The 27,917-nt window shown below is 37.4% G+C and overlaps 1 protein-coding gene and 1 long non-coding RNA gene across 3 annotated transcripts in view; one reads left to right on the top strand and one right to left on the bottom strand.

Annotated features, from left to right (window-relative positions):
* Positions 1-27,917, top strand: part of SLC25A21 (solute carrier family 25 member 21) — a 306,932-nt gene that overhangs the window by 157,972 nt on the left and 121,043 nt on the right. For both annotated transcript variants that reach the window (XM_060759039.2, XM_060759046.2), the window contains exon 2: positions 7,023-7,071. In XM_060759039.2, coding sequence (XP_060615022.2) covers positions 7,023-7,071 — 49 coding nt within the window. The remainder of the gene's footprint in view (positions 1-7,022; positions 7,072-27,917) is intronic.
* Positions 7,020-27,917, bottom strand: part of LOC132764877 (uncharacterized) — a 90,309-nt gene continuing 69,411 nt past the window's right edge. Inside the window, exons 3-4 of the long non-coding RNA XR_009630385.2 lie at positions 7,202-7,327; positions 7,020-7,103 (exon numbers count right to left, since the gene is read on the bottom strand). This is a non-coding gene — a long non-coding RNA (uncharacterized lncRNA). The remainder of the gene's footprint in view (positions 7,104-7,201; positions 7,328-27,917) is intronic.

Raw genomic sequence — 27,917 nt, 5'->3', positions numbered from 1 at the left:
AAGTTTTCAGTGCTCTTTATAAACAACATGCAATTCAATGACGTTGCGATCATTTGTCTTGTCACGCAATAATGTTTTGGCAGCAAAAATACTACTTTGGAGAGAAATTTGTTTTTAAAAGTGTTAATTCAGCTCACTATTAACAGTTTCATAAAAAGATTAGTTTTCAAGTGAAGCATAAAGTATATATCACAGTATTTATTGCTATTCTGCATATTTTGGCAGTAAAGGTTTTAATGCCAAAACAAATATGTGCAGTTCCAACTGCATAGTATACACTGCCTGACATATGTTTCTCTCTATGAGCAAATTTCCATTGTGTTTTGTTTCCTCAGTGACTATTTCATTCCAGGAAAATGAGTAACGCACCATAAGGAAGGTGAACAGTACTTTCTGCACTAAGTGTGTGTGTATTCTGCAATAACAGGAATGCATATCCATATTTTCCATCTTTTCGGACCTAATCTAAAAGGTGAAATGACATACAGATTGTTGAGCCTCTAACATGGAAGAGTCATCAATCTTGTACCTACCAAAAGCTTGGGAAAACCTACATGTAAACCACTTCTGGAAAGGGGTGCTGTAGAATGGGGGGAAATAACAAAGGGGTCACAAAAATGATGGGAGTAACTCTAAGAAGAGTCAATAGAAGGTGGAGTCTCCTCTTCTAGGATTTTTAAGTAGAGGATGAATGGACATCTGTCGGGGATGCTTTGATTGTGTATTTCTGCATTGCAGAATGGGGTTGGGCTGGTTGGCCCAGGTGTCAACATTTATAATTCTATGATTCTAGGAAAAATTATAATGTTAGGGTCTGTTTGACTTATGGGGAGATATGATAGCAATGTGTGAATTATCCAAAGAGTATGGAAAATGGAAAAAAAAACATTTTTCCCTTTCAGAATGTGAAAACCTAGGACAGCCACTGAGGCTGAATGGTGAGAGATCCTGGACAAAAACAAAGAAGTACTTCTTCATATAGCACATACTCCAATTGGGCAATTCATGGCTAGAAAATGTAGAGCTGTCTGCCAACTTGGCTGGCTTTCAAAGAGGGATTAGAAAAATTCATGGAGGATGGGCCACCAGTAATTTCTAATCAGAATGGTTATATCATTTCTGGTATTAGAGGCAGTTTCCTTCTCTAGCTGGGAAATATAACATGGATGCTTTCCCTCTTACTTGCTCTTTTTTAAGTTAAACAATCCCCAAATATTGTAACTTTTCTCCAGAAATAAATTAGTCTAGTCCCTTAATCATTTTGTCATCTTTTCTGCATCTTTTCCTTCTTTGCCGTTCTCTTTCTTAAGGTGCAGTGACCAGAACTGTACACACCATGGATTAATATAAAAGCAGTTTGACTGGCAGTTTTATTTAAGTTCCTCTTCTAATTATTCCCCATATGAATTTTGTCTTCTTCATAGAAGCTGTCCACTGGATTCACATTTACACCAAGTTGTCTACTTCATCTTCATGCTCCCTTTCTTGGGCAGGTGCTGAGCAGCTGTGATCGCATCAGTGTATTTATGAAATTAGGGTGTTTGCCCCCTATCCATCCCTTTCCCCTTGCTTGCTTGCTTGCACTAAAATTTCATTGCCTTTTTATTACTCATTTTGAAGGTCTTTTGGAGGTCTTTTGGAGGTCTTCTGTTGAGATTAATTTCACAATTCAGCAGCAGATCAGTTGCACAACTTCAGCACTTTCCAGTAGCTTCTTCCTGCACAGTATTTTCAGTCAACTGCTCCCACAAACTGCAGTCATTCTGGAACTCTTTTACAGACACTTGAGCACATGCCTGGCCATTGTCAGTTTTACCATTGTCTTTCCTCCAGTCTAGATGACACTACAAACTTACCACAGCACACGGTTTTATCTTGTCTTAGCAGACAGGTTCTTTTAATCAATTACATAGAGCCTTCGACAAACAGCATCACAACACAAGGAGAGAGTATACACTCTACATGACTTCCTTATATACAATTCTATACAATTACACATAGCAATCTCTGATTGGTTCCCAACTCATTAACTTAACTCAGACCCAGGATTACATCATTAACACTCACTTGGACCAGGCCAGAACACATTCCCCAAATGATTCCCTATATACAGTTAATGCATGACTCAGCATTTCCAATAGAAGCCTATTAGCAGTGCATGACTCAGCTATATTACATTACAATACATTGTAAAACCTGACATCTTCACAAACTACTTTTGTTCCCACCACTCCAAACAATGTCTATTAGTTAACTCCTGTCCACATGTTTATTAAGTGGGTTATTTTGATTGTTTTAGTTCATTCTAAATATTCAAAAATCCACAGATAATGAATCCATATGATCCCTGACCCCTCTTCAAATATTGTAATAAACTTGTCCTTCCCTCATCAAATGGATATAAATGCTTATTACCTATGGATTTGGTAAGGCTGTTAGAGATGGAGCTAGGAAAAAGTGATGGGAAGGGGAGAAATATGAATGCAAATTATTTTACTGAACATAATGGGATATATCCCTGGGGATACTACATTTATAAAGAGACAACATGATGTTTGAATGTTGATCTATGACTCTGGAAAACAGGGTTCAGATTCCTACTTGGCTATAGAAACTCACAGGGTGATCTTGGGCAAGTAATTCCCCCTCAGCCTTAGACGAAGGCAAAGTTTGGCCTGTGAACAAATCTTGCCAAGAAAACCCATGATGGGTAAATGTTAAATCTGATTGTTATTGAACCTTTGGATCTGATGGAGACAGGTTTTGATAAATATATTATTATTATTATTATTACTATTACTATTATTATTGGTATTTATTTTCTACCCACTTTTGTAGGGATTGAGGTGGGAAACAACAATTTAAAATGTATAATCCAAGTTAAAAATAAATAATCAGGTCAAACAGCATAATGTCAATGAAAATATTAATATTAATAACAATGCATTCATAATTTTAATACCAACAAAAATGTAATTTATATCAGCATAATTATGACAAAACTTGGAAGGGGGTTAAAAGAGATCTTGAAAGATGGCAATGAGTTCAGTTCAACTTACCTGATTAGGGAAGGTTGCCATGGTAAAAATGATGATTCTATCTAAAATGTTTTTGTTTAAAAAATTACCAATTTGCAAAAGAGTAAAGATTTTTGATCTCTGGAGGAAAGATCTTGTTAAATTCATTTGGAAAGGCAAAAAAGCTAGAGTTGCTTATAGGACTCTTATCGATGCGAAAGATAGAGGGGGCCTAGCGCTTCCAGACCAAGTTTCAATTGGCTTAAGGATTAGATCAAACTGGAGAACAGTAAGTTACTTAATTTAGGTCCTTCCACAATTTGAACAACAAATGTCCTCTGAGTAAGAGTTGTCAGCCTAGCCCTAGCTGACCTTTTGGGCCACAACTGACAGGATCCCTGTCAGGCTACATTTTCATGCTGTGGAATAAAGAGTATGGATAAGTCTTCAGCTGTATATGAGTTTTCGATAACTTGTCTATGATTTCATTCTGTGTCTTGAGCTCATGATTTCATATGTGCTGGTATGCTCCTATGGAGATCTTGTAGTGTTTTGAACTGGTTTTCATGAAAATCTGTTGAGCAAATGCATATGAGAATATTGTCTATGCATGGAAAGCATCTACAAAGTTATAAGTGTTATCTAAAGCAAATGCTGTAATTTTCTGGGCAATTATTCAAGCAGGATTCTGTAATCATTACTGCTATTGGGGAAATATATGCTGTGCTTTATCTGTTCTTTTACTGCAGCAACAATTGGTTAATTGATGTTGATGATGATGATGACTGATGATGATCAATGGTGATTGCACTCTTGCACACTTTGTTTCTTTCCACCCCTTTTCCATTTCTGTATATCCACCCTGGTTGTTATGCAGAGAGTGTTGCCTTAGGAAATTAGCCATAGAAACCTACTGTATAATTAAGTGATGAGAAGAAAAGAATTTTGCTCCTCAGGAAATGCAGAAAGCTAATAGAATCTCAAAGTTACCAAAACATATTTCTTGCCAGTAGGAGTGGAATTCATCTGATTCATTTTCTGGAAAAATGCCTGTCTTAAAAATGTGCCCTGAAGAGGCCAAGAAATTAAAGTTAAGTGTAGCACAAAGTTTTAATGTAATGTAATTTCTGGTGCAAAAAGTAGGATTTTGGAGATTCAAATAGCTGCTTGATTTTGCCAGGCTTTGGGTAAATTTTGTGTGGATTGCTCATACAGTGATCCAAAGGGCTAGAGGTTAAGTTTAAGTTCTGGCAAAGGAGAACCAAAAGCCAGAAAAGGGAGACATGATGACAGCCCAGTTGTTAAATACGAAATCATTAAGCAACGAAAGATGAAATATGATGACTTTCTCAGACATTACTCATATAGATTGAATTGCATATGTTGTTGGCTACATATTGAAATGCAGATCACAGACAAAGAGTTCTGATAATTTAATGTAAAGGGAATAAAGTCCCAAATTTTTTGAGGTTTAATTTGCACCCTTCATCCCCAAATAGATGCTAACCTTGTACAATTTTAGATACCTTATATGTTTAAGTCTGAAAATGAGTAGATTTTTCACAGGTTAAGGTATGTACTGTGCCTTGACTTTTATAAAGAAAAGGAACCACCCACTTCTTTGAGTAGAGTGGCCCATTCTGGAAAAACCTAAAAAGAGCACACACACCCCTCTATTCTCTCCACTGTGGCACCGCTTCTGGCCTTTCCAAATTGCTGACCCCTGAGTTGGAATTGGTGCTTTCCCTTATCGGTGATATCACTCTTGACATCCACATATCAAAATTTTGTTCCCAAACCAACCCTCAACTTATAAATGGGTACATATGGTATTTATCTAGAAGTAAGCCCCATTGCACCCAATATTTTATAAATGTATACACTTACCTTGAAGTTTGTCCCATTGCACCCATGCATTATTTAATTCTTAGTAAAATAAACTGGACATTGCTGGCCAAAATTACACTGCGGAGCTTTTAACTGTCTATTTGGCGCCCTTGGTGGCTTTGGTTATGCTTTGTTTCCATGAATGACAGCATCCTCTGAGCAAAATTTCACCCAGATATGTTCCTAAGAGTGCAATTGGGTAGGAGGCTTATTATTTACTGAAATAGAGGAGGAGGCTGTTACAAGAGGAGAAATTTCCAAAATTTCCTCCTTGCTTCCATTAATGAGAGCCTTTACTAGGTGTTTTTCCTGCCTATGAATGAAAGTGGCACTTCCTTCAATGGATACCAGCCACCTCATCACATGGAGTCTTTTTGGCACTTTTCTGTGCTTCTCTGCACTGCCGGCCAGATTTCCCCAGACTCCATCAAATGATGTTGAGCTACGTCCAACTGGGCTCCATTTGGCTCCGTGTTGGCAATGTGCCATGGGAAGGGATCCCATGACAATCAACAGTAAGGTCACAAAGTGTTACATTGCCCCATGGTTTTCTTCACTGACACCCAACTTCTGGGCCTCAGTGTGATGAGGTCCTTAGTTTCCAGGCTACAGAAACCTGGTCATGGTGACCTTTTCATGGATTACAACCTCTCTTTCAATATTAGCATAACCTATTTGCATAGTACACTAGTGGTGGCTAATGGCTTTCATGTTAATGGGTGGTGAATCTGCTCTTACTTTTAGTTTGAACTTTCAAGAAGCTGTCCAAAGTGATAAAACCTATTCTCAAAAATAGGTTCAGTATGTTCGATGGCTGCCATAAAGTTCTGAGTAAAAACTAAAGTGAATCAACCATTCTACTGCCATGGAGTGAATTAACCATTCTACATATTTTGATGCAGTATATACTATGCAATTGCTCCATGCTGTCCTTGTCACTTGCACATCTGTGTGACAACTGCTGAGTGTGTTTCTGGTAAGGCATAGTAACTATCTTTTTCATGCACCCACTTGCACACCAGAATCCTACCTATTGTCCTATGAAACCTACAGCATGTCTCTACTCAAATAGTTTCAGGAATGATACTAGCACACCATTTCTTCACAGTTTTAAATTACCATGTTAATTAAGGTCCTTTAAAACTCAAGATATAATCAAAATAGAGCCAGAGAAAACCCATAATAGGGGTTCACCTTAGGGTTTCTATAAGTCGGAAATAACTTGAAGGCACACAAGATCAACAAAAAGTACAAATCAAAAACAGCTTGGGCAAGAGCTGCTGTTCTTAATAATCATAATAATTATTAGCATTTCTCTTTTGCTTTTTCAGTGTTCAAAGTAGATTACAATAGCCTTTAAAGTAGACTAGCATTGTTATTCCAACATTGAAATTGGGACATTTAGGCTGAAAAACATTGGGTCACCTAGTCCTAGTACATTTAAATGTCAGAGGTGGCGTTTAAAAAAAAATGGTGGAATCAGTCAAGCCCAGTTTTATTCACTTACTAACACTAAGTTTTTTTTCTGAACGGTTTTCTCATCTTCCTCTTTACTTCCCTCTTCCTCCTCCTCCTTTCTGTTTTTATCAACATTTTTGCATGAATTTTGCAAGTACATGCATCTTGGTAAGCTTTTAAAAATATAATTTCCTTCTTTATTCCAGTGAAGAAAGCATTTTTATACACGGTTCATATGCATCTTTTCAACGGTACATGTTTTATGTTCACTTTTTCCCAATCTGAATATTGCTGTGTGTTACAAAGAAAGCTGTGTATTTTGACTTTAAAATATTCAGTTTAACTATTTGATTCAGGGAGTATGTATTGGGTAAATTCACACTAAAATGGTAGCTGAACTAATTTCTCATCCATCCCTACAATTGAACCAGCAATGTCTTGGATCAGGCAATGTGCTATGGGAGCCTTTAAATAATATTTGTTTTCCTACAAACTTTTATTTTGACTCAGAAGACATTTGAAAAAAATGTTAGGAGGCTGTACATGTCTTTGTATTCTTGTTTTCTTTGCTCAACATGCTTTGCGCTGGAACAGTGGATACTTCAATAACTGTGGAGATCAACAGTATTTACCAGGCTTCTCTTCTCTATCATCTTACAGGTCTTGTAGAAATTTGCTTGATGCACCCCCTCGATGTGGTGAAAACCAGGTAAGGTTCTGCTTGAACAAGTTTTATTGACACTGGAAGGCATCCAAATTGGGAGCTGTCAGAACTCAAATCGCTAGAACTTGTCCCAGTAAGATAACTTCTCCCTTTAATGGCATTTATATTTACTTACTGTTTTTCATAGCAGTTGACAGGCAGAATTTGAATAGCATGATGCATTTCTGTATGGAGGTCATCTGGAGGTGCTAAATACTTCTTTATAAAATGTGCTCTTCATGTGACAGCCTGAGATCCTATTCTATTAAAAAAAGAGGGGAGGAGGAGAGCGCAGCGCGGTTAGATTTTCTTTCCGACCATATTTATCATCTGAAGTAATGTTTTAACTTGAAATGAGGAATGTCATATTGCCTTAGAAATAAAATAATATTGATGGTAAATGTGACCTGACACAGCCAGTCATGTTTTCAAAAGTCAGCGAAAATGAGAGTTCTTTAAACCTGTATTTGCACATGCCAGTTGGGTGGTTTCATGCTAGCTACCTTTCGGGCATGTCCCAGGACTTCTAAACATACATTTGCGGCCGGGCAAGTACCACCTGCTCCATTAGGCTGTGGGAAAAATCCCACTAACCTAAACATTTCATTTAGCTGCCTAGCCATAATAATAATGTTATAGGTTAAGGGGGTGGGTGTACTTTTGTTGTCAAGTTAAACATTTCAGATTGTATCCTCAAATAACAAATTCCGTCACTGTTAGAACAGGGGGCTGAACTTGGTCATACTGGGCAGGGCTGCTGTTTTGCCCTACTTTCTGTATTCTCTGATTCATAGCTCTGCATGTCCACAAATGCTGAAATCCTGAAATGTTATCAGGCTATATGTAAAACCAGAACTTGGAAAAGCTTCTTTTTGGACCAAAATTTACAGTGGCTATGGTGGCTAGAGGATTCTGATCATGTCAGCATCTCTGTTTGTGTAAAACAATTATCTGAGGAACTGAACAAATAAAGTGGATTTTTGTGCTTATATTATTTATTTATTTGCAATATTTCTATCCCGCCTTTCTCAAGCCTGAAGGCGACTCAAGGCGGCTTTCAAATTGGCAGCAATTTGATGCCATAACAATCCACAATATATAATTAGAACATTTAAAATAGCACTATATTTGTTGTTATTGTCTTGTTTCTTGACTAAACGGGGGGGGGGGGGAGGGGATGGTAGCTCATAAATTAGCTGGGCAATTGCCACTGCAATGGTCATGTAATGTAATGGTCTCATATTTGGATCAGAAAACTGCTTGGCCATGGAAACCTGATGTATTTTTATATATGGCATCTAATTGTTGCCGACTTGTATGCCGCCCTGAGTCGCCTTCGGGTTGATATGGGCGGGATACAAATATTGTAAATAAATAAACAAACAAACAAACAAACCTTGGACAAGTTATACTCTTTTAGTTTCAGGGGAAGGAATACACAATACACCTCCCTCTGAACAAATTCTGCCAAGAACTTTGTGATAGGGTTGTCATCCATCAGAATGACTTGAAGGCACACAGATTTGCCTCCACTACTATATTGAAATGTTAAGTAGCAATTGAATGGTCTTTATAATCCTGCTCACCTCTGATATCAGAGCTAGGCTGGGAGAATTTTTTTTTTCAGAAATGGATGTTAAAGGTAGGTGATCTCCTGTGTCCTACCAGTGAGTTCAACACTTTGTATGAAGATGTGGGAGAGGGTTTCCTTGGATGTGGCACCCCATTTCTAAAACACAGTCCTGCTTGGAGGCCTGTTTGGCACTGCTAGTTTCCTTTAAGCACCAAGTAAACAATGGCCTAGCAGGTCTGTGTGATTTACTCTAAAATGTTTATGTGCTTGTTTTGAAGCTGTATTAACCTATAATCTGTTTTAACTTGTTAATATATTTTTTATGTTTTAATCAACTGAAATTGTTTGCATTATTTTAAATCACACCTGTCCAACCTTCTCTAGAACATGGCCATATAGCCCGAAAAAACCTACAACAACCCACAGACTCATACATTTACTTAAAACATTGTGAGAATTTTTTTTTTGGTAACTCAATTGTGCAGCTCTCTAGCACATACTTTGTAGACAAAATTGACTATTACACTATAATTCGCATTATAACCTCAAACCATTCACATAATGATTTTAAAAGGCCATCCAAATGGAGTGACACATAATTAAGGTTATTATGCAAGGACCTTTTTTTCTTATCCGTAGTTGCAAATATCACAAAAAATTATGCATTGACTGTTTTTTTGTTTTTGTTTTATGGGGGTTTTTGCTCATCAGTTATTGTCAATTTTAGCATATTCTATGTGTGGCCCCAGACAATTCTTCTTCCAATGTGGGCCACCCTTGTTTTTAATTGTTTGTGTTTGTCTGTATTTGTATGCAGCTCAGAGATCTCATGATGTAGGATGAGGATTTCATTAATTAATAAAATAATAAATAAACAAATAGGAATGTTTCATTCTCCTCATTCACGCACCATGTCAATATCATACTTTACTTGTGAATGTTTCAAATATGTGAATCCATACACATTTATTCTCCTCATCTCCAATCTTAGCAGGTTTTGGTTATAATTTTGGCTGGTTAGTGCCAATAAATTTAATGTTGATCCAACAGAGTACACATGAATATCATGCTTTGTGGTTTCATAGAGCTTGGAGAAATTATTTGTTGGACAGCAACTCCCCGCTTCCATGGCCACTAGGATTCTGGGAACTGTTACTTTTCCAAGCTCTGATATTGCAATGTCTCAAGGAAACAGCAAGACACACAACAGAAATCAGCATCTGAAACCACTGACAACAAAACCAGGACAAACAAATTAAATATTAATAAATACTATTGTAAATATTTGCATGGATTTACATGTGATTTCTCTTCTTCTTTTTCATTGTGCTTGTATCTACAAATATTTATCCAGTCAAGGTTTTGCTGGCATTATATTTCCTAAACTAGAAACCCCAGTGTGATCTGAGCAGTTATTTTCAGGTAGAAGGATGCATGTGTTTGCCCTCAGTTGTTTGGGCTTCATTTTAAGCAAACAAAAGCAATATTAGTAGGTTCAGTCAATAACTATCAAATGACAAATAGTTCTTTCTGACTATTTTGAAGATATTTCTTTTAGAAAAAAAAGGTCTTACAATTTCTTAAACTGAGTTTGTTTTACATTCTCAAATGTTTTGACTACAGGACAAAAATTGTCTCACATCCATTTGCCGTATTTCTTTGATTTTAAGATGCTATCGATTTAAGATGCACACTAATTTCAGTACCGCCAACAGAAAAAGCTTAATTAATATATTTGCTGGTGATTCTAAGGTGCTGTTTATATTGGGGAGTGAGAAACTTAAAATAAAAGAAATACAGTATTTTCAAATGTTTATTGAATAGAGATAGGGACCGAATTGTCCTTTCTTGTTTTGTTTTTCATACAGGAAGTATGTCCCTGGAGAATGTATGGAGAACTTACATAATCAGTTTGCGGTTGATTGTATGTTTTTTTAAAAACTGATGCTTTAACGGGTTCTATATGTGGTTTCCATGTAGCTCAGGGGTCCTCAAACTAAGGCCCGGGGGCCGGTTACAGCCCTCGAAGGTCATTTACCCGGCCCTCACTCAGGGTCAAACTAAGTCTGAAACTACTTGAAAGCACACAATAACAACAACAATCCTATCTCATCAGCCAAAAGCAGGTTCACACTTCCCATTGAAATGCTAATAAGTTTATATTTTGATAAAATTGTTTACATACAATTTTATATAAATTTCCCTGTGGAGCAAAGGGGAAAATGGCAAAATCAATCTAGTAATGGGATGAAGAGGGTAAAATTAATGCCACCTGAAAATGTACCAATCCTTCCATCCCTAGCTGGAGATACTCATGTTGAATACATTTACAGATTTTATGTGCTCCCGAGCAGCATGCTGAATGCCTGGTATATATTGGTGCCAACCAGGATTCTATTTTCCTTCCATTTTGCATTTCACTTAAATATTTGTATTCCACTTTATATCATAGGATCTAAGGATCCAGTTCTTTCGAAGGCTGCTCCTCCTGGTAGTTGCAGTGCAGATGATAACTAAACATGGAGTTGAGGGTATCCACCTCTCTTTCAAATATCATAATACATATGCACTGCTCTGCAAATAATTTTTGTAGACAGGATTCTGTCTACATAAGGAAAGAAGCAGATCAGCTAGATTTTCTTCCAGAAGAATATTTGTACTAGTTGAGTAGAAGCGTTGTGCAGTTCCCAATATTCTGTGCAGAACAGTAGACTTCAGTGGACTTGGGAACAGTCATCTCCCTTTTCCAAGTAGCACTCTAAGCATCCCCCAAAATGTACTCAGAAGGCTAGGAAACTTTGGAAGACATATTTTGTGTGGTTTCTAGGGCAAGATGAAGGGGTGGGAAATGAGGCACTGTTGAGTTTTATGGCATATTCAGATCCTCTGAAGTCTTTGAGGAATGTTGCCAATCAGTGTAGACACCACTGAGCTAGAAAAGGTAATGATCTGGTTCAGTATAAAGCAGCTTCCTATTTTCCTAAGCAAAGGAAGTGTCAGATTATGAAAAGCAACATAGGAGAATATTGAAACATGCAATCCCACATGTGGAATCTGAAGTGAAGTCAGATATGAAGTGATTAGATCAAGCCATGTGAATTAGCTGGATGTGTAGCTTGGCTCAAAAGTCAAGTGCAATCTAAGATGAAAGGTATTTTGAATGGAAAGATTTCTGTGAGGATTAAAATTTAAGGAGAGCAGAGGGACACAATAGTGAAGTAATTTTAGCCTGCAAGTGGAACACCCATCTTGGGACTACTCAACCACATCACATGAGGCATAGGGAAACATTTTGGGAGTTTAAATGTCTTGTTATTATCAAGATTTCACAGCTTGCTACTGCCTATTAGCTAAAACAACACTCTGGGTCAAAAAATCTCCTAGACTGTATGAAACACAGGCATCACTGAGCGTATTCTGTGGCAAAGGTCCATTGCTAGTAAAAGATTAATCTTGCATTCTCTACTGGCTATTCTTTTCTTGTTTATTCTTATGCCCTAATTTCTGGTGTTTTGGACTTATTAGAACAGCTCTGTTTCCTACATGTGTTTCCGATCTCTTTCCAGCTGTTGTTTAGTAAGACCCCCCCCCTTTTATATCATTAATTTCTCTTTGATTTTTCTTATTTTTCACATTAAGTACTGCTGAATTCTGTTCCAAATTTATGCTAAAGCGAAAGATAATTAATTATTGCTATCTAAACTTCCTTTGTTTCTAACGTTACTTGGATCCACAATAGTGCCCTCTTTTGTTAGTTTAGTTAAATATAGTTTATTTTATATAATGAGGGTAATTCATATTTCCTGCTTTAAATCTGAAGTATTTTTACAATTATTGGTCTTTATTGGGTGTCATTATACTCCATCATGAGATTCCTTAGCAGCCATTCAGTTTTTAACACCCAAAACACAGAGCTTAAAAATACGCAGCTCTGGAAGTTTACTTAGATTCTGGAGTTTAGCTGGGGATCTAATAGAATTTTTAGTGATGTTGCTTAGGCAAAGTCAATAGAATTTTATAAAATGTTTCATTGTAAGAATTAAATTGTATTTCTTTTTAACATATTTACATATTAACTGCATTTTATTTTGTATTTATTTATATTTTTATCCTGCCTTCCTCCCATTATAAGGATTCAAGGTGGTTAACAGCAAACATAACACAATGCAATATGCTGGATGGCTACCTGTCGGGGGTACTTTGAATGCAATTTTCCTGCTTCTTGGCAGGGGGTTGGACTGGATGGCCCATGAGGTCTCTTCCAATTCTATGATTCTAAGACTTGGTCACCACAGCCATTTCTTTTCCCCAAGCATTCAAAATCGCCAGAAATAGTGTCATGGCAGAGAGAGTAAAGGGGGTCAGTGCTTTTCCATTATCTCAGGACATACTGAACTCTTGCCTTTCATCACCCTACTCAGAGAGGATAGTTCCCTTTTTTAAAAAAAGAGTTAAAGTACAATACTCATGTAGACCCATGGATAAGTTGATTGATGGGGTTTAGAAGGATTGATTTTTTGACTAAAATTCTAAACTCATTCATGAGTATATGGGGTAATAGTTTTAATAATGTACAATAAAGACCATTGTTATTTACATTAGTTACTTTGGCCTACATCCAGTATCAGATAAGCCAATGCCTGTGAACACAGCAAAACTCTCTTCTCTCTCCCTCCCAACATGCCTCCTCGGTGCTAGAAAACTGATTACGGAGGCACTCCCATCTTTCTAAAGTGGGTTCTGGGGAAACACAGTTGGCTACAAGGAGAAGCAGGAACTGCACCCTTATTCCATTTTGCAGATAGAAGCAGTTCTGTCAATGAATCTTAATTATTGTTATTTAATCATTACGTGAACCTTAATTATTGTTATTTATTATTCATTAGTAATACATTTGATCTTGTTTCAAGAAAGTACATAAATAAATCTTTTAGCATATTCTTACATTAACATAATATCAGCAAAGGTTTTAACATGAATAAATGTTATTATTTTATATTAGTATAGTCTTTCATTTTTGGTAGCACAATCTTTTAATCTCTGCTGAAGGGTGGTGTGCAAAGCTTTTAAAGCAACATCTAATGTGCTAGGAGAACAGTTTTTCTAAGTTATATTCTTCCAACTTCTAAATGTTGTTTAATCCTTCTTTATCAGAATACTACCTGTGGCAATGAAGATACCATTGTTGATTTGTCAGGAATGTGACATCCCTCTTTAATCTGCGCTGGTGATTAAACTTTTAAAAAGCACATGCCAGTACCATGTGTTTGCTCACCCTTCTGTATTGTCTTTGCTACGCTAGAAATGGAAGTTGCTTCTAATACAGGAAGTATTTCTTTGCAGTGGAAAAAGCTGCAGTTGATTAAATCTGTTTTCATGCCGCAATTATCAGAACGGCTTCAGAAAGTTGCAGGCTTCATTGTGGAAGCTGCATGTTGTTGTTTATTCATTCAGTTGCTTCTGACTCTTCATGACCTCATGGACCAGCCCACGCCAAAGCTCCCTGTTGGCCGTCACCACCCCTAGCTCCTTCAAGGTCAAGCCAGTCACTTCAAGGACACCATCCATCCATCTTGCCCTTGGTCGGCCCCTCTTTCTTTTTCCTTCCATTTTCCCCAGCATCATTGCCTTCTCTAAGCTTTCCTGTCTTCTCATTATGTGGTCAAAGTACTTCATCTTTGCCTCTAATATCTTTCCCTCCAGTGAGCAGTCGGGCTTTATTTCCTGATGTATGGACTGGTTGGGTCTTCTCGCAGTCCAAGGCACTCTCAGAATTTTCCTCCAACACCACAGTGGAAGCTGCATAGTTTTTCAAAAACATTATTTTTAAAATATTGTCTTTTATAATATAGCTCTACACTATATTTTAATGTTTATTTACGATATTTCTATCCCACCTTTCTCAAGCCTGAAGGCAACTCAAGGCAGCTTACAAATTGGCAGCAATTTGATACCATAAAAATCCACAATATACAATTAAAACATTTTAAACAGCAAACAGCATTGACATGTTGTGTACAGTATGAGGTGGGGCACTGTTATGAATGCACTTTCATATAACATCTCTCATGGGAAGAAACATTGGATTTCCCCTTGTTCTTCCCTCATCATTGATCTACCGAAAAAGCAATGGACACATGGAGGCATTGCACACAGAGAGCTAGAATGGGCTGATCTAGAAAATGTTTACATTCCTTTCAGCATTTTAACCCAAACACTTCTAGCAGTATTTTATTGTCAGTACTGTGCTAGGGCGAGCAATGGCTGGGATCAGTGTGTCAACTAACATAACAGATTACCATTTCGATAATGAAAATGTCATAACCAGTTTGACAATGTCACCACTTATGCACTCAGGACTTTTTTTGCTCAAGTGATTTTCACTACATGTACAACAACAAATGGCAATATATTGTTATTCCTACAGTATTCAATAGCATCTCAGTCAATGTACGTCTAGGCACAGTTATAAAATTCCTAAGGGGCTATAGTGACAATGAACATCTTTATTGTTTATGTTATGTATGGTTGGGCAGGGAAATAATGACATGAAAACAGCTGAGGACAGTCCTTCAGGAAAGTAGGACTATAAATGTTTTTGGTCAGCTTTAAATGTTTGCCTGTTACTCTTGTTCTAAGACTGTCTACCCATTGGCTTCCTTCAGCCTTCTTTGCTTACCTGCTTTCAGGCTTTGGAATAATTACTTTTCTGCATTATAGATCCCAGAATACCCTGTCTAACACAATGACCATACTATCTGTGATATACTAGAAATGTAGTTCAAACAAGTAACTTTTCCAGACTATGGGTTTTCTTTTAACACTGCCAGGCTCCTAATGCACTTCAGCTTCCTGGTTGCCTTTCTTTGCCTTCAGACTGACATTCATGTGGCTCTGTTTTGGCATTCCACTTAATGTATTCATATGTATTCATTGATGTTTTTGAACAACTGGTAATGCAAGATGGGATATCCTTGCCACTGTGGAAAATCAAGTTTTCCAAGTTGTGCGAGACATCTGCGACTTAGTGTGGCCAAGAGGTCTCCCTCATTCTTCTGTTTATCTTCTTTATACAAATCTGGTGGTAGATGGTTGGCTTGTGGGACCTCCCTGCAAACACAGGTGAGAGAAAAGGGTAAACTGTGTTGCAGACTCTGAGGCATTAAACATTAACAGTAGGACTAGTGAAAGAGGAGGAACATCATGTCTCTTGAGTAGAAAGGGAGTGGGGATAACCTAGCCTCCTGCAAAAATGCATTATCTATGTGTGGCAAAGAAGTGAAGTTTCTCCATTGGCAGCCCTTTGAGGGTATTGCAAGTAAATTTATTGATCATATTTGATCTCATTTGCACTCTGCCTTTTCTCGCGTATGTTTTTTATATGACTGTCCTAATCTCATGTTTTATGACATAACAGGGGTAGGTAATATTGTATCAAGGAAAATCCAGAACATAACTTCAGTTCTTACACTTGTGAGCTCCTAATTTTACAGCCATTCATTATCTACTTTGGGCATCAACCAGTTAATACAGATTAAAAACAACTGTAGGATGAAAGCTGCTTCGCCTCTCAAAATATACTTCTGCCATCATTTACCAAAGTGACAAGCTTTTTTGTTTGTTTGTTTCTTGAAGCTTTAAAAATGATCTACATTAATTTCTCACCTTTTCCTAAATATATAGTTTTTCTTGTGTTTTTCTTCTTCCTCTGTAGCTTTGTATGTGTCTTTTACCCCAAACAAAGTTTTGGAATGAAGAAATACACATATAAATAGGGGACTCTTTTGTAGGAAAAATCTATCCAGTGTCTCCATATGAATATGATGTGTTTGTGGGTGTTTTAAAATCCGGAAATCATGAAATTATATCAGGAATGGAAAAAAGATAATAATAAAACTGGTGGAAAGTACTGCGGTTTACATATACAAGAAAAATACATGTTTAAAAATGGGGATGGGGTGGGGAGTGAGCAGATGTTGGGGGCGCATGAAAAAAAATCTGGAATAAAAAGGAACATTTTTTAAAAAAATGTTATGCATACATTTTAAAAACAATATTTAAAATAAGGATGAAGCAGCTGGGAAAGGTTAAATGGGATGAAGCTGGAGACATCTACAGCACACACAAGATATTTCAAAACATTTGAACACAGTGACTGGGTGGGTTATTAACAGATGTTAATGATTTCTCAGTGGTAGAAAACATTAAGTCACAATCAGAATTGACTGTGGTCATGCCTAGTTTCTTACCCATGGACAAAAATTCAGGGTTAGACCACTGTCATGCCTGATTTCTAAACAGCGATGGAACATGTCTGAATTAAGTAACCAAGGAACCACTTTGTTTTAAATATAATACAGAGCCCCCTATATTTAATGTTTTTCCATGCATCTAAACTTAATGTGAGATAATTTATGGGTACAGTCTCTGTTTAACATAGCCCTGAAAAAGAGTCATGGCCTCTACCTCTTTACAAGTGTGTGTTGTGTGTGTGTGTGTTTCAGTTCACAGGCGATTAGAAATGGCTCATACAAAAAAGAGAGCTGCAAATGCTTGAAGTGCTGTGTAACTGTAGCACTGCCAATAATTCTCATAAAAGTTGGCCATTAATGCCGTATTTGAATAAAGTCCTAAAAATAACTGTATTAAGCTAATGGTTGCCAAATCAATCCTGTAAATAAATAAAAAGTCAGATAATATCTCGCTTTATGAGCTTTCTGCGTGTTTTTGCTAGCAGATGTAGCGCTGTGTACACTAGGCCTAGAGGGGCTTTTGAGAAACAAGAATCCTCACAGTGAGCCGCTTACGAGTAAAAAAATACCATCTTCAGTGTGTTTTTGGCAAGAGCGAGTTCCATTTTTATTATTCATTTCTCTGGAGGATGCAAAATATTTTTGAAGAAGCAGTAACAATGTTTTAACCCTCTACAATTAGAAAGTGGTGGCTAGTGAAAGTGCAGCAATATAAGCGCAGCTTGATAGGCAGAGCAGTGTGATTCCAGGACTATACTTAATTACCCTGTTTAACATGCCTCATTATGAAGACCTACCTGTGGATATACTATTATAGCTATCATAATAAAAGTTTCAGTAATAAAAAATAACAGGAGGTCTACAAGAATTCCAGACCATACTTCAGGACAGTATTTGACAATGATGTATACAAAGTATTAGAAGTTAGTTTATAAGTTGTATTGAGTTTATGTTATTTTATGTTTTGCTTTGATTGTCTATTTGTTTTTAGGCATTGAATGTTTGCCATTTTCTTATTTTTTGTAAACCACTCTGAGTCCCTTTGGGGAGAGAGAGCGGGTTATAAATAAAGTATTATTATTTGAAACATAACAAGATGAGTCCACAGCAGACAAGATCACTCTGCTGGCTGTTGTAGTGGATCACACGTCTGACACTTCCCAAGTGTCTAGGACTATGTGATGTATCACCATGGGGACCATGAGCTTGTGCCAGAGTCTTTGCAGTTCGATCTTTAAATCCTCATATTGTGTCAGTTTTTCCAGTTGTTTCTCTTCAATCCTGCTGGGATTGCAACATTGACAATCCATACTTCGTTTTTTAACACGATCATGAGGTCAAGAGTATTGTGCTCCAAAACTTTGTCTGTCTGAATTCAGAAGTCCCAGAGGAGTTTGACGTGTTCATCTTTTGTAACTTTTTTTGGCTTGTGATCCCACTAATTCTTTGTCACAGGCAGATGGTATTTGTGGCACAGTTTCCAATGAATCATCTGAGCAATGGTGTTATGCCTCTGCTTGGAGTCTGTCTGTGCAATCTTCTTGCAGCAGCGGAGGATGTGATCTGTTGTTTAATCTGCTTCCTTGCAGAGATTATTATTATTATTATTATTATTATTATTATTATTATTATTATTTACAACTGGTTGAAACAATTGATAGTGATTGTTAAGTTGGCCATAAGAAATATTTCAGAATCCATATTGTTATAATGCCTTTATTATATTGACTAAATACAGGTACTATTTTAATACAGAAGTTTTGAAACCAATAGAGACACGATGATCATCATAGTCCTCCTGAATGAGTAAACACTTTTTTAACCCTATGGAGCAATGCTCTAAGAACTGTGAGAAACACAATTTCCAAATTGTTCACATACATACAAAATTTTATTTGTTATATGCATTTTAATAGTGCTTTGTTCTACCTTGCTGCTTTAACTATGTTATAACTCGCCTCAAGCTGCAAGAAGAGGCAGGTAAAAAATACATTATTATGATTATTATTAATAGTAATAATAATAACAACAACAGCAACAACTTTATTATCCCACCTCCATCTCCCCAAAGGGACTCGGAGCGGCTTACATTGGGACAAACCCGATCAACATAATTTAAAATATAACGTAGTAAAATTCATAAAACAACATCATAAAACAAAACAAAAAACAATCAACATCATAACACAGTATAAAAACAACCATCAAGAAAACAAACAGTAGCCTGATATAGTAAACATTTACTGGACTCAGGCAGGCGGGCAAGTGCAATCAGTTGCAAGGACAGGGCTGAGGGATAAAATGCAAAAGCCAGATGACAGAATTAGGAGTAGAGGGGCAATATGAAGTAGAACACTATATCTATGGACAGGGGAAAGTAGTAAAGTGCAAGGACTAGATCTTGGGTCATAGCTGGGGGCCAAATTATCAGGGTAAATGTCTAATCAAAGGCACAGTGGAACAACCATGTTTTTAGACCTTTACAAAAAAAAAATGGACAGGTTGGGTGCCAGTATAATCTCCCTGGAGAGAGAGTTCCAGAGCCCGAGGGCCTCACTTGTGACAGGGGTGGGAGCAAGAGGAGAGCTTCCTCAGAAGATCTTAAAGATCACACAACCTAGCAGTAGGGAAAAATATGGTCGCAAAGACTGTTGGGGGGCTGGATTATAGTTTGGAAAAAAAAACCATGAACTAAATCCTTTGCACACTGCACATATCTTATTTGTAGTTCAAAAATAACAATAATGAAATAACAATACAATGTTTAAAATGAAGAACTATTTTAACCAACATAAACTTACCAACAGATCAATGGAAAGTGTGGGCCTGCTTTTGGCTGATGAAATTCTCAACAAGTTAATTAGAATTGTTATTGTTGCATGCCTTCAAGTCGTTTTAGACTTAGTGTAACCCTAAGTCTAAAATTTAGGGCAGGGAAAAGACCCTGGAGGGCTGCATCCAATCCTGGGCTCTTAGTTTGGGGACCCCTAGATTAGGGCTTTATAGGTGATAACCTGCACCTTGAATTGAGACCAGAAACTTATTGGCAGCCAGTGAAGCTGTTTGAACACTCCCTGTAATTGGCTCCAGTTAACATCCTGGCCACTAACCTTTGCACTGACTGCAGTTTCCGGGCCATCTTCAAAGGCAGCCCCACGTAGAGTGCATTACAGTAGTCCAATCTGGAGGTAACAAAGGTGTGGTGGTGGTGCAGTGGGTTAAACTGCTGAGCTGCTGATCTTGCTGACCAAAAGGTCGGTGGTTCAAATCCGGAGAGTGAGGTGAGCTCCCGCTGTTAGCCCCAGCTTTTGCCAGCCTAGCAGTTCAAAAACATGCAAATGTGAGTAGATCAATAGGTACCACTTCAGCGGGAAGTTAACGGTGCTCCATGCAATCATGCTAGCCACATGACCTTGGAGGTGTCTGCAGACAGCGCCAGCTGTTCGGCTTAGAAATGGAGATGAGCACCATCCCCCAGAATCAGACACGACTAGACTTAATGTTAAGGGAAACTTATACCTTATCTAGCACATTATCATGTGGGCGCATTCTAGTTGGGACTAACAACTTCCTATATTTCATGTACTTAGCGTATGTTCCTATATGTCACACACTTAGATGAATAGCCCTCTGTTTCTGACAACTTACTATCTCAAGAAATGTTACTGTGTTTAAGAAACAATGTGCTTCCTTTATTGATGGATTCATATTAAGGAGCAGCTCATTTTTTGTGTTTGTTACACATACTTTAAAAGTGCTTTTCTTCCCCACCCCTCTCTCTATATGTGGAATGGACTGAACTTCATTGTACTCTGGGTGTGAATTTAATTGCACGTCTTGTTGTTTTTCCATTACATAAATATAATGTACCCAAATATTGTATTGACATTTTAATATGCTGTCACTTTAAGATACCGCATGAAGTGTGAACAGAGTACAGGCACTTTAGACAGGTGGGTCTAATTGCTAGTTTGTTTCTCAGAAATTGCCGTCATGTAATGTTTGGTGAAACATGTATAGATCTAGAGAAGGTGTTTGGATGCTGAAACATGCTAACCAGGTTTTCTTTGCCTTCTGGTAAAAACAAATTGGTCTGTGTAATTGATTTTTTTTATAAGTACAGCTTTTATGTTTGCTTTGAGTTCAGACTCCATCTTTTTCTTGTTATATTTTGTCCCTTAGGAGTGTTTGCACCACGGGAATCTTGAAAAAGCAAGCTTGGTATAAATTTGTTTATCTCATCAAATAGCTGTGTTTCTATTACTTTCAGATTTTTGCAGACCTTGTTCCTGCAAAAATAATGGTGGAATATGTGAAAGGTAATTTTTAAACACATGCACACACACACTCTTTCACCCAATTGTTTCTGGGTTCAATTCACAAAATCTTTCTTCATGTCTGATAATTAGGATAGAGTGAGGAAATCGCTGCTTTTGTTCAACTTTCTTTTTATTAAACTTTTTACTGAAAAACAAATATGAATATGTTCTGCTAAAATAATAAACAGGATTGTTCCATGTGTTCCCTCTTCTACTCAAGTGAAACTCTGTTTTTAGTAACATATCTGATAGAATGGAGCTGAATTTGGAAACACTTGGTTTATTGCACAGGAAATAAGCATCTGTTGTACAGCAGTCCCTGAGTTACAAACATTCAACTTATAAATGACTCATAGTTAAGAACATGTGGGAGACAATAGAAAGTGAAAGAAATGTATCCCTGGGAAGGGAAATTCACTCCTGAAAAGGTGATCATGGGGAAAAGGTATCTCTACTGAAGCTTTCTCACCAATCCTTGTTTTTTACAACAAGCCAAATTTTTCAAAATCCAATTAACAAAGGAACAGAAAGTGATGTGAAATCTTCTGAACAGGAGCACAGGCAGCAAAGGAAACACAACAGGATTGTTAATCCTTCCTTATGCTATCCAAAGGAGTATCGTGTCCCTCAAAGGATATCGTTTTTTGCTGGATTTCGGCTTCTAAGGAACTACATAAAATGGTGCAAATCAACTTATTACTTAAGTTCTAGTATAGTTAAATGATCAATGTGCAAAGAAATTGCCACCAGCTGTGCTGGTTTTGGTCTTGAAGCTCATAGCAATTTGCTAAATGATTTATTTTTAAACTTCTATAATGAAAATTGTATAAACTTTGGCTCACATACAGCTATGTAGCACTTGATCATGTTGACTACTGACAATTATCCAAGGTGCAAAATCAACAGGTTGCATTTGCTAGAGTGTCTTCTTGCATTAGTTGCATAAATTGCTCTTTATGTGGGGATATTTTGGGTCATTATATTTTTACTTACTGTTATTGAGGCATTGAATGTTTGCTTTTTTGTTTGTTTGTTGGAATCTGGCCTGAGTCCCCCAAGGGAGATAGGGGGGAATATAAATAAAGTTGTTGTTGTTGTTAGCAGGACTAAGCCCCATCTCAGACACTTCCCAAAAGGAAATTATACTTCCTCCTAGTAAAGTGTGCCCAAATGCTGTTTAGGAAGCATCATGCTATTGAAAGGACTCAGGTATTTTGCCTTTCTTAAAAGCTGCTCTTTTTGTTCAGAGTATAAATAGGTAGATATTAATGGCTTGATTTTGATTAATGGCTTAATCAGCTGATGTGAAGTAAAGTTTCAACATCTCTTTATAAGGATGAAGAAATGAGGCTATAGCAAAATTTTGCAGGTATTACCTTTTTGTGTGAATGTACCAATATTGTTGTAGTTCAGCGTGTTGGTAGTGTTGCTACTCCTGGTAGCAGGGAGAAAAGGTCTGCTCAGGAGTCGGAGGGAGAACAACAGTGAAAGCGCATTAGGGAAATCATTATGGCCCCAAGTGATACTGACACATTTCAAGGATTCTCAGATTGCGAAATGGGGGATGGGGAAGAGAGCAGAAGTGTAAAGAGGGCTGCTTGCGAGCCGGAGTCCGAAGGGGAATTGCAGAGGAAGCGCATCCGGGAAATACTTAGTGCGCCAACAAAGGATGAGGATTTCCTGGGGTTCGAAAGGAGTTCTGGGTCTGGGAGTGATATGGAAGAGGAGGAATTGGATTGGACCCGTGTTCAACAAATAAGGGACATTTGTAACCAACCCACCTCCAGTGAGGAATTTTTTGGTTCTTCGGTCGTTCCAAGCTATTATAAATATAGATCTAGAGATCTAAAAAATAGAGAACAAAAATATCTCGCTCCAAACACATCCCCGAATCAAAAAGCTATTTTGTACATGGCAGGATCTAAGTCTTAGCAGACGCTGGCAAAGGTGGAGGGATGGGCGCTCGGATTCAGCTGCAGGGTTGGGGGCAGCTGAGAGCGATGACGAAAGGGTAGGGAACTCATCAAGCTCTGATGAGGAACTTTGAGATAAAAGTGGGCTCTGTTTGCATGATACTTTGCAGAAGGCAAAGCGTCTTTATTGGACATAACTCTTTGTACTGCCAACTCTTGAATTTGGGCCCTTGGGCTACAGCTTCGTGTGTTCCCGAATTCCTGTTCCTCGGTGATTCCTGCGTTCCAGCGTTTGTTTACCAACGGCTTGACCACGGACCGATTTGACTATCGTTGTTGGCTTTCTGGACTTTAAACTCTTATAACTTTGTGTTTGAACAATTCCTCATTTTGGGACTTCGTTTTTCCATCTTCTGTGACTGTGTTTTTGTGCTGTGCCAATTTTCAAGCGAATTACTTAACTTTGAGTTTAATCCGAATTATAAGGCAGCACTATAATCCGGGTTATATTTTTGTTACTGGTATTGCTTTGTTTTTGATGCCAAATTACTACTGGGACTCCTTGCACTGAAGTTAAGTGCTTTGGAAGACTATTTTTGTATAATAAAGCTGTGTTTGAACTCTTATCTTGTGTTTGGCTCTAATTAAGGCTTCTGGGTCCTGACAAATATCGAACTCTAATATACATTTTTAGTTTAGCAAAAGTGAAGCATACCTGCATATTTTCCTACTCTTCCATGATATACATATACATGGCAAGTGGAGCTCACATACATGTGTTGAAAGGATGAAATGAAATTACACATGTAAATGTATTACAGATTTGTTTTCCTGTTTGTGCTCATTCAAAAGCGAGTACAGAAACCTACACCAGAACCATCCATTTTAACAATTATTTAATGAAATTAATAAGTAAATACTTAAGTAAGCCCATAAAGGACCTTCCAAAAGTAGAAAATACTTCAATGAATAAAATGTGATAACTTAATTTATCTTACATTGCTTTCAATATGTTGAACCAGGAATAAAACCTGTATTTAAAATAATTAATGTGTGCGTTTTTAAATTATGAGAAAACTCATTCTCACCTGACATTCTCTGAATCTCCCTGAGGCCTAGCTTATCTGTCTGAACGTATCTCTTCTTATGAATCATATAGGAATTTAATATCATCTGGGCAGACCCTGCTCTCGATCCCGCCTACTTCACAAGCGAGTCTGGCAGGGACGAGAGACAAGGCCTTCTCAGTGGTGGCCCCTTGGCTGTGGAACTCCCTCCATAGGGATATTAGATTGGCCCCCTCCCTCCTGACTTTCTAAAAAAGAGTAAAAACTTGGCTTTTTGAACAAGCATTTGGAAATGCAGCGGAATAAATAATTATGAAATAGGAAGAATGAACAAAGAAAGGCTAGACGATGCTGCTGGATAATGATGTCAACAGGATTACACCGGTGATTATATGTTTTTGATTGTTTTGCATGGTTTTTATAATATTAGGTTGAATAATTTCAACTGTATTTTTATGAATGTATGGCATCAAATTTTGCCAATTCTATAAGCTGCCTTGAGTCACCATAAGGCTGAGAAAGGCAGGCTACAAATGCCATAAACAAATAAATAAATAAATAAATATTTTTGCCAATCTAGCAGTTTGAAAACATGCAAAATGTGAGTAGATCCAGGGCTATAGTGTGTGTGTGTTAAGGATTCTAACCCCCCCTCCAAAAGGGTTCTAACCTCCCCACCCCCCGAAACCTGGTTTACTCAAGAACTTTAACTAGCTAACCAAGTTATGAATAAACCAGGTTTCTTTTTTAACCTGACACATTTCAGGGCAGGGTTAAACTTTTAATCCCCCCGCCCCCCGGCTACGGCCCTGAGTAGATCAATAGGTACTGCCTTGACAGGAAGGTAATAGCGCTCGATGCAGTCTTACTGGCCACATGACCTTGGAGATGTCTATAGGGAGCACCTGCTCTTCAGCTTAGAAATGGAGATGAGCACAACCCCCCAGAGTCAGACATGACTAGACGTAATGTCAAGGGAAACCTTTACCTTTTTTATTATTATTATTAAAGATAGTGAAGCATATGTTCAGTAAAGCATCTTTACCAGGGGAAGTTTGTGCATTAGCATGAGTATATCACATACTCTGAATGCTGAAGAAGAACACCAGGCTATAGTAAAGCAATATTTTAAAGTTTTTAGCCATCTTAAAATTATTGTAGTCCTTTATCTTTCTATACAGAAAAAAAACATAAAAATTATGCAGCAGATTTATGATAATTTAACAGAGATATTGCTATACACAATAAGGATCAAAAGGAAAAATAGATTAACTCAGTGCTATGTCCTCTGCTCGAAGTCATCTTGGTAGCTTTCTAAGACTGGCATATGGTCTTTTGACCAAGAGTTTATGGGCAGTATCTCTTATTTGCTACTTCTCTTGTCTGCCTTAAATTCTCTCCCCTTCATTTTTATTTTGACCAGCTGTTTCAGAAAAGAAGCAGCAGATTTTTAACTTCCCTGAAAGGGACATCTGCACTTCCTATATGGTCTGTATGCTTAAATGACTATTTACAAGGTGGAGGGAAGGAGAAATCCCCTATACAAATCTTATCTCATTTTATTTTCTGACTACACTTAAGGGATTACAACCAGGAGTGGATGTTAAACTGTCTACTTGTCATACAACAATATGATGGCGGTAATATGGTGCCGTATAAGCATATTTGGTACTGAAAAAGTCCTTGACAGTAGCTAACAAAATAAAACAAATCCAGGAGCACATAAAAATAATTGAGAAATGATAAATAACCTTTATAACTGCCTGTTTGAAAGGTGCCTTAGCTATTGGAGAAAAGATAAGGAAGCAACGCAGAAAAATCAGTTCCCACCCTCTTGACATCTAGGAAAGGCATGAAGACTTTCCTCTTTGAAGCAGCTTTTAACTGAAGCCAGACTGATTTTAGTTTTTAATGTGTAATAATAATGTGTAATAATACAGAAGGTTTTTGGAGACTGTTGAACTGTTTTGGAGACTGTTGTGTGTGTTTGGCTATGTTTTTTAATTATTTGTATATATGTTTTTAAATATAATGTAAGCCGCCTTGGGTTTGCTCTGGAGAAAGGTGACATGGAAATCCCCATAACAAAGAAACAAACAAACAAAGACTCTTTTTCTTGGTTGCTCCTCCTTTAATTGCATGATTTAGATAAACAGAACTTGTTAAAAGCTTATTATGTCTGAGATGCAGGGAGATTTCTGCAGGTTAAGAGGGCATAACTTTTCAGCCCTGGTCCTAAAATGATGTTGCAGCTTTTCATTAACCTCGAAACCTCCTATTTACATGGTTCACAGCCTGGTCTCAGCTCACTTGGAGGTAACAAAGGGTGTCGGGGACAAGAGTACAGCAGGGGGTTTGCTCCTCCAGGGCTGCCATCTGACTTTCATCAGGTCAACTGTTTTAACTCCTGCCTCATTAGGCAAAATAAAATGGAGATTATGGTGTGTAGAAGGATCAGATTACCTGGAGCAGCCTTTGCCTTCTGACACTTGCCCATTGACTGTGTATTTGGACAAGACATTGCTCCCTGTGTTTTCCATTCAGCATGGCAGCAGGCTTTAAATTATGCTCAAGACAAGATCATTTGTAATGCATCCCCTTTGACATTTCAGAGGTTGGATGTGGAGAGAGTGTCCTAACAGGGGAAGGTGCATCAGTCTCAGAGGTAGTTTATCTACCGAAAATATGTCATTGCCTGGAATTTCTTTAATATTTCATATCAAGTGAAGGTTGCCTCTTCACTTTCTCAGATGGGTGTAAATTACATTATGTTAAATACTAAATATTGGACTAAGAGGGTTTATTATTGACTGAACACAGAAGCACTATTTCAGATAAAGTATTGGTTAACAAAATACCTGTGACTATTTATGATTTGATTGCTTATATTTGGTACCATTGTAATCGGGTGTTCTATTAAGGTTCAGTGTCATCATTTAGGCCATACTGTTTGGCCAATTTGCAGATTTGGTGCCAGGTATTCACAAGCTGGGGGCTATTAAAAATAGTAAGATTGATTTCATGCCAATCAACCCAAGAGAAAAAACAGACTGGGAAATAGATCTCTAAGTCCCTAATGGGAGATAACTTGTAAGTTAGATATAGCTTAGTTACAACAGTCAAAGGTTAACTCAGTGATAACTCAGGAACGCTATTAAGTTGGTTTTAATCACGAATTTTAAATACACATCTTGTGCTTGAATCTTTGTTCTGTCTATTTTAATGTGTATTTGGTAGAAATACTTTTTAATATGTGTATTTTATAGAATGTTTACAATGATTATGTGTTCTCAGCTGTGTTGTAACCAGCCTCAAGTCATGAAAAGAGGTGGGTAAGAATTGTTGTTGTTGCTGCTGCTGATGCTGCTGTTGTTGTCCAAATATGAGCAAGGATAGAGAGTGCATTCACATCTGAAACTGATTAGAAATCTTGAATACCAAAATGAGAAACATAAATAAATTGTGCAGGAATAAAATGGTAGTAAAGGCATGACACTGACATATCATGCCTTTACTACCATTTTATTTCTGCACAAGGTTTCAGAGATAAATTAATCCTTATACAGTATCTGGTAGCCCTTCTAAGAAAAAAAAATCCAACACAATCACATTCTTCTTCAGAAAAGGAAACTTTTCAAAATGAGGGGATTTGTAAAAAGGAGGTTGTAAAAGAAAGTTAAGAAGATAAAAACTCTCCACTACAATTTGTGTGTGCATGCTTTCATGTT

Source organism: Anolis sagrei, chromosome 1 (genome assembly GCF_037176765.1).
Source record: "Anolis sagrei isolate rAnoSag1 chromosome 1, rAnoSag1.mat, whole genome shotgun sequence".
Classification (NCBI taxonomy): Eukaryota; Metazoa; Chordata; class Lepidosauria; order Squamata; family Dactyloidae; genus Anolis; species Anolis sagrei.
Note: the sequence above shows the minus strand (reverse complement) of the source record. Positions and strands in the feature narration are given on the sequence as shown.